This window comes from Triticum aestivum, chromosome 7D (assembly GCF_018294505.1).
Source record: "Triticum aestivum cultivar Chinese Spring chromosome 7D, IWGSC CS RefSeq v2.1, whole genome shotgun sequence".
Classification (NCBI taxonomy): Eukaryota; Viridiplantae; Streptophyta; class Magnoliopsida; order Poales; family Poaceae; genus Triticum; species Triticum aestivum.
In genome coordinates, this window is record NC_057814.1 from 27,108,587 (window position 1) to 27,116,534 (window position 7,948).

Below are 7,948 nucleotides of genomic sequence, written 5' to 3' on the forward strand. Positions count from 1 at the left end.
TCATCACGGGCACCTTGTAGTTGACGGAAACGTCTTCTCCTAGTGAATAAATATCGCCGAATAGCTTGAAGTAAATCCTGGAAAATGCACACACGGACTTGAACCCTGGTGGACTGGTTCCATCACAAAGAACCTAACCATCTGAGCTACGCTAAGTTCGTCATTTGCTTTCCAACTCGATGTATAATGTATTGGTTCAAGCGGTCTACAAGAAATACGAGCGTGTACAATCATTTGCATTAACCAACATCTTTAACCGAAAAAAATGAGCACTGCTTTTTTTTTTTGAGAAATAAATGAGCACTGCTAATACTAGCCATCATGGGGTGAAGCACAACAGCCCGCGTGCGCCAAATCCTCACTCAAATTAAAGCACACATATTCAGGCCCAAAAGTAGATGGCATAGTGCTATGATGTTATTGGTCCATAGGGGCCAACTTCTGAGAAGTGTGATGCAGATGTGAATAATGCTACTTCCTCTTTTCAGGTGCATAGGGCGTCTAATGAAACTTTATTATTCCAAATATACAACTAATCATGCGTGGAAGGAGCTCCTCATTTCTCTTGATCATTAATTTTTATTTTGCCATCATGTTGGTAACATATCCTTTGTAATCTATTCAACTAACCGCTCAAAATATGACTGGAACTTTGAAATGGAGAAGGGATTGATTTCATCCTAATAAACGCTTCAGACTGTCCAAACCTTTTATTTATCAGCTTAATTTTCTTGTTTCAAGCCAGAAGCACCTCATGGATGAGCCTATCAACATTGCGCATGGACCTTCCGTCACACCGTGCGGAGGCCAGGGCGCTATCCCGGAGCTCTTGCACACGCCGTCGCATCTCTCGCCCCTTCGCCCCCTCCATGGCCTCCCGTATCATGGCCTCCACCTCGGTCCTTCTCACGTCTTCCCCAATCTCCATCCCGATGCCCCACTCCGTGCACTTGTAGCGGCAGTTGGTCTGCTGCTCAGCAAAGAAGGGCCAACACACCATCGGAATGCCGCCGCATATGCCCTCCAGCGACGAGTTCCACCCAGAGTGCGTGAGGAAGATCCCTACGGCCTCGTGCTCCAGCACCTTCTCCTGCGGGCACCACGTCGAGAGCATGCTCCGACCCTCGGTCGCCGCGAAAAACTCTGGCGGTAGTGCGGCCTCGTCGTCGCCCTTGACGAGGTCTGGCCGCACGTTCCACAGGAAGGCGTAGCCGGTGTTGGCCAACCCCCACGCGAACTCCAACAAATGCTCCTTGGACATCACCGTGATGCTCCCAAAATTTACATACAACACGGAGTGCGGCGGTTGGCCGTCGAGCCACCGGAGGGGCGCGTCCTGCTCCTTCCACAGGTTGGACCCGGTGTCGGCGAGGGGGCTCTCCTTCGAGACATTGTTGCGGACCGTGAGATGGAGTGGCCCCACTGTGTAGACGGAGGGCAGGAGCTTGGACATGGCATCGAGCAGGGGCGCGTCGAGCTCGTCCCAGGTGTTGATCACCACCCCCGACGCCTGCGACATGGCGGCCGTCTCGTGGACGAAGAAGTTGAACATGATGTCATCGGGGTCCGTGGTGCGCATGAAGCTAGGGAGGTCACGCAGCCGCAGGTCTTTGGGCATGGACGGTATCCAGTCTATGATCGTGTCCAAGTATCCGTTGCTCAACTGTGCCTCTTCTGCACCAACAACAAATAAATTACAGTATGTTGCCTGAGTTAATTCACCCTTTGCCGAAAAAAAAATGTTACCTCCATTTTAGTTTGGACGTGCAGTTGAAGAAAGGTGGTTTTCTTGTGTATGTACATAGAGAGGCATGAACATCTACCTTTGAGAGGGAAGAGCCCACGATCGAGTAGATCCTTGTAGTGGCAGTAGCTCATGAAACCACAGGCGCTGGCGGTCCAGAGTGTGGCGCAGCGGAGGCCGAGTTCCCGCGCGGCGGCAAGAGCGAAGCTCATGGTGCTATCGGCCACCACGCAGGTGACAGGCGGCAGTGCGCCGTCGGAGGTCTCGGCCTCCTCGTTGAGCTTGACGACGAGCTCCTTGAACCTGGGGAGGCAGGTGGTCATTGTAGAGTAGCACAACTCAGCGATGTCCTGCGTGGCCTCACGGTCGGACGGCGGAAGGCCGTCGGCGATGGCGGTGAACTGGAACGCGGGCAGGCCACGTAGCGTGTCGGCGGACTGGGAGCGGAGCAGCCGGCGGTGGTTGAACTCGTTGTTGACGAAGGTGACATGGAAGCCCCTGGCGTGGAGCAGCTTGGCCAGCTTCAGCATCGGCGTGATGTGGCCCTGCGCCGGGTACGGGATCATCACGGCGTGCGGCCTCTCACCCGGCGCCAGAGACCCGATCTCCATGGCTTCCTTCCTAGCGAGCCTGCCTCACCTTGTTGCTTCGGTTAGCTCTCTCTTCCACCAGCCGCAACGTTGTGTTCTGTGCGTGTGGCCGTGTGCGGTGAGGTCCGGCCGTGAGCTCTTGGCGTGTCGGCATATAACATGGCTGGCGGGCATGGGGGTGTAAACGTCTCCGCGTGCTCACAGGTTGTTGGATCAGTCGATCTCAACTTCAATGGCCGCCTGGTTGCTGTCAATCTGTCAGTGGCTTCATGAATTATTGTTGTTGTGGGAGGATGCGGAACAATGCATGAGATCGAGTCAAATGGTTTGGCGGATTTGCTAATTTCGAGACCGCTCATCCTTTCCGGCTACTCCCTTCGTATAGGTGTACAAGATTATGGAAAAGGACTGATGAGAGTTAAATCAGTCTTTTTTAATCGGACGAAGTTTGTTATTGGAAACGGTACTTCTACGAGATTCTGGGAGGATACGTGGCTAGGGAATACGCCTCTCGCGCTTCAATATCCTTCTCTCTATAGCATTGTTCAACGGAGAGATGCAACCGTTGAGACAGTATGTCAGTCCACGCCTCTTAATATTCACTTCAGGAAAGCGCTAGCCGGAAACCGTTGGGAAGCCTGGCTTCATCTTGTGAGAAGATTGATGGATGTTCAACTAACTCAACGACCCGATCAGTTGTGTTGGAAGCTAACTAGGAATGGAGAGTTTATGGTTAAATCTATGTATTTGGATGTTATTATTCTAGCTCTATTCCTAATTCGAAACATGTTTGGCATGTCAAAGTTCCCTTGAGAGTTAAAATGTTTATGTGGTTTGTACACAAACAAGTCATTTTAACTAAGGATAACTTGATAAAACGCAACTGGAATGGATCCACTAGATGTAGTTTTTGTGATCGGGATGAATCCATCAAACACCTCTTTCTTGATTGCCCCTTGGCAAAAATTCTTTGGCAGTCTGTGCACATAGCCTTTAATATTACTCCTCCGAATAATATCAACACGTTATTTGGGACGTGGCTTGATGGGGTTGAGCTCCAAACAGCGAGACACATTCGCGTAGGAGTATGTGCTTTACTATGGGCTATCTAGAATTGCAGAAATGATTTGGTCTTTAACAGAACAACAAACACTCATTTTTTGCAGGTTATCTTCCGAGCTACGGCGTTGATCCGTATGTGGTCGCTATTCACTCCGACGGAGGCCAGGGAGCGTTTGGTTACTGGATCTATCCGATGGGAGATGGTAGCACGGGATATTTTCAACCGGTTTGGATGGCGGTCATGTAATAGGACAGGCAATTAGTTTTCCTATCTTTATCTTGCTAGCCGGTTGTGGTTTTATTTTTTTGTTCTTTTGCTCTTTGTGAGCATTTTTGTACTTTGTTGAGACTTTAAGACTGCCGCGAACTATTTTGCTTGGTAATAAAGGTGGCCGTATGGATCGTTCTGATGCAGAGGCCGGGGATGCCCCCTTTTCGAAAAAAAGGTGTACAAGTCACCTTACAAAAACCAAATGATCATAAAACACTTAGGCGCGGTGCATTAACGCTCACCTCGTATTTTATTTTTTGACATAAATAAAGAAATCAACCAATAAAAAAATGTGGGGTGTGTATACTTTCAATGAATTGAAACTACCAAATATGACATGCAATGGTCAGTTCATTGCATGCAATGCTATTAATTAGTAAATAAACATTAAGTTCTGTCATTGGTAAATAAACATTCCAGCAGACGGCAACACATCCAGCTGAACAAACTACGGCAAATGACACTTTGCCGTCTGCTAGTAAATAAACATTAAGTTCTTTCATTAGTAAATAAACATTCCAGCAGACGGCAACACATCCGGCTGAACAAACTACGGCAAAGGGCACTTTGCAGACGGCAAAGATGCAAAGGCCTTCGGCACACGTGGCAGCTTAGGTCCGTTAAGGGGTTAACCACAAACATGATCTTTGCCGTTAGCTCTTTATTTGCCGTCAGTTTTCTATAAGCTGATGGCAAAGACCTTGCAAAATTCCTGATTCCAGTAGTGACAGTGTCTGGATCATTTTCGCCATCCAAGAGGGACCTCTTAAGCCCTTCCCAGTGCTTCAAGGTGTACCGATGCTAAGGACACCATATAGGCAAAAAAGTGATGTAACAAAGCATAAGAGGAGAGAGAGCATTATGGTGACCCCAGGAACAAACGGTGCTAAGCACGCGAACCTATGTAAAAAGACTGCCAACCAATACATGAGGGGCTTTAATTATTAAACAACTAGATGATTCCCCGTGCGTTGCTACGGAAAATGTTGCCTAAAATTACTGTTTTACTCCGCAAATTGCCTCTATCAAAGCAATGAATAAATGGTTGTTATTTGACAGCAATATTTAGAATCATACATGACTAATGGTACATGCGTAAGTAAGATCGACCATCCTACTTGTATCGTTCAATGTTTGGACAACAAACACAATAACAAAAGAGGATTATATGGCCATTTACATGTGGAACCAACTGGTATATAGCTCCAATATATAGGCTCCCAGCTCTGTTTCTCCTGTAATGGAAGAAAACTTCCAAGCTACAACTAACACATCACCTCTTGACTATGTGAAATCTCCATCAGAACTCACATGTACATTTACTTTGATCCATCCCACAACATGAGGTAAACAAATGTCATTAGCCGGAGGTAAACAAATGACATTAATCTGATAGAATCATAAGTCCTCACCTTCTAAATATGTCTATACTTATTAGTTGTATCTCAGAGGTTATATCAGAAAGCTCCCACTTGTGACCAATATTATTGATTAGATAAAATAATTCTGTAGAAAAATTAAGAAACTAACCCACCAATCCGTGCATTGCCTTTACAAAATGGCATCAAAAGGTGGTGCCAAGCTAAAACAGTTAGAGAAATAGGGAAATAAGAAAATATAATTGGATGCTGTGTATATAGGTGTTGTAGTATAAAAATATTTACCTTGCTTCATTTTCCTCATAGTAGACAACACTGAGGAGTGTCCGTAGAGGTATGCATACATGTTTAAGTAATTCCAAATATTAACACATAAAAATCCCTGAAAGGAAACTTAAAATCAAGAGAAAAGCAACATATAAATACCAAGATACTTGTATTTTCCAGAAAAAATACATTTATCTCGCATTAGAATTAATTGATGTAAGAAAATGTGTTGAACGACAAAGAAGAATATGGATGGCATGCCCTCAAAGCAAACATCTGCACTTTTACAAAGTAATTACACTGAACATCATACGGAAGTCACTGATCTTGCCTCGTAGAGCCACTCATACGCCAAGCCGCCAGCTGCTTCGTCAAGTGCCTTGCCGCAGCCGATGGGGGTTTCTTCTTTGGCGCCGGTGTTAGCGGTTACCATGGTGGATGAACCTGTTGCGAGTCGAGCTGTAGCAACAAATCTGCTGCTGGTTGATTATCACCAAACGAATCAGCAAAGACACCAATTGCTAATGGAGATAGGATGGAAGGTTCACCTGCTTAATTTTTGAACTCACGAGGACTAAAAAAAAGGTCCAAATCTGGTTCCTCTCACCTTCCACACGGACAATCTGTGAAGATGGCACCACCGACGACTTCTCTAGGCAGAGCTAGGCTGCTCTCCCAAGATATGAACTTCTCCGCAATGGTAGGCCGACGGAGGCGTAGGGGGCGGCAGAAGAACATGAGGCAGAGGAGCGATGCACAGTGAGGTAGCAAACGGCTTGAGCAGATAAAGAGAGAGATTGGGACGGAGGGATTGGGAGAGGCGTGGAGACAGGATACAGATATGGTGAACTCATCAAATCCCCGTGGTGCGTTTTTATGGTTCGGGAGTAAAAACAGAGGGAAACTGCTAGAATATTCGTCTCTTGGTTACGGAGAAGCTGAAAAGAAACGATCGGTTGAGTGACCAGGGCATGGATATAAGTACATAAAGAAAAATTAAATCACACTGTTTGTTCATTACGTATTTCCTTTTTGCAGATTTGATGTGAAGTGAATTGCATAGGTGGATGTTGTTTTTTGAAAACTGAACGCTGATGTGGCACCATGCTGATTTGGACAGTGTGCATGTAGAGAGAATAGCTTGTAGTGGGGATCAACTTCTTAAGAATGTATGATTCCGTAAGGAAATCTTAGCTACGAAAGCGAAGCACCTATGCATTGTGAAGGCTAGTTGCTAAGATTTTAAATGCACTTAGCACCTCATCTAAGCACCCATGCATTGGAAAAAGCGTTATACGTCCGCTTAGCATTCCGGACCTACGGATTCCAGTATGCTAGCAACAAACATGGGGGCTTTCTTGGAGTCTGGACATCCACTTAACCAACCAAAAGTAACCACATGATCCTTATCTCTTTTCTTCCTCTTACATGCATGGTCTCTCTCATGTCGCTCCTCCCAACCGGATTAATTTGCGAATAACATTGATGACCGGCTCCCGCATCATGTCAGTGGACCACGTCTAGACAAAAAAAAAGACATTGCGATGTCCATTTGCGGGTTAGCGTTGGAGATGCCCTAACAAGTTGTATCATGTTTTGCTTGCTCTTGTGCATCTCATTATCAAGGAAGTGCAAGTTTAGTGTACTATCAATACTGTAATGAAATTCGTCTAGTGTCGGGTTGTTTGTCAAATGCATTTCGTCAGACACTAGGAAGACATGATATTTGCCGAGTACATTTTCTATTGCATGCATCCTTTCGAGATCACAATCCTTTCCAGCTAATCAAGGAAGGGCACATCTTTTACTTTTTTCTGTAGATTTTATTTTCTGTTGAGCCAATTTCTTATTCCAACCTCAATTATTCTCTACTTGGCAAGCATCATATGGTGGGAAAAGATCTAGACACATATATTCAGTTAAATATATTTGATCATGAATTATTATTGTTGACAATGATCTTTATGATAAGTAAGTTGGAAGGCGAAATATTAAGCCCCTATATTCCTCCGTGTTCGATGGTGCTATTTGTATTAAAAATATGCTTTGAATACTAGCAAGCATAGAAGACTATATGATAAGTGAGTATGTGGAGCTCACATTTAGACTCTGCGAAAAATAAGATGCATTGAAATTGTTTATTGATTAAGAACATAGGTTGTTAAGTTTCAATAGAATGCATTGTTTAAACCATAATATGTGAATTAATTGCTACTTTATCATGATGATTTTTATGAGAAAGACTTGCTATTTATGATGCTAGAAAAAAGTGATTGAAATTATCATTGATCAAACTTATGCACAATGCTACCATTCACACTTCATAAATTATTTATTTTATCATTTACCTACTCACGACGAGCATGAATTAAGCTTGGCGATGCTGATACGCACCCAACGTATCTATAATTTATGAAGTTTCATGCCATATTTACCTAAGTTCTACATGGTTTTGGTGCACTTTTATATGATCTTTATGGACTACCTATTAACTTAGTGCCCAGAACCACTTCCTGTTTTTTGGCTATTTTTTGTTTCGCAGAAAATCCATACGAAACGAAGTCCAAATGCCATGAAGATTTACGGTGATTTTTTTGGAAACATAAGAGACACCTGAAGCTTCGAGGAAGGATCA

At 44.7% G+C, this 7,948-nt stretch overlaps 1 protein-coding gene across 1 annotated transcript; it reads right to left on the reverse strand.

Moving 5' to 3' along the window:
- Positions 1–669: 669 nt before the first annotated feature.
- LOC123165769 (7-deoxyloganetin glucosyltransferase) lies at positions 670–2,472 on the reverse strand. Its single transcript, XM_044583495.1, has 2 exons — positions 1,824–2,472; positions 670–1,674 (listed from the first exon to the last, which is right to left on the reverse strand). Exons 1-2 carry the CDS (start codon positions 2,353–2,355, stop codon positions 737–739), a joined length of 1,470 nt encoding a protein of 489 aa, XP_044439430.1. The 5' UTR covers positions 2,356–2,472; the 3' UTR covers positions 670–736.
- Positions 2,473–7,948: the final 5,476 nt, after the last annotated feature.

Coding starts and splice junctions, on each gene's coding strand:
- LOC123165769 (XM_044583495.1), bottom strand. CDS start 2,355: ATGGAGATCGGGTCTCTGGCGCCGGGTGAGAGGCCGCACGCCGTGATG. Junction 1,675..1,823: donor TGGGCTCTTCCCTCTCAAAG/GTAGATGTTCAT, acceptor TTGTTGGTGCAG/AAGAGGCACAGTTGAGCAAC.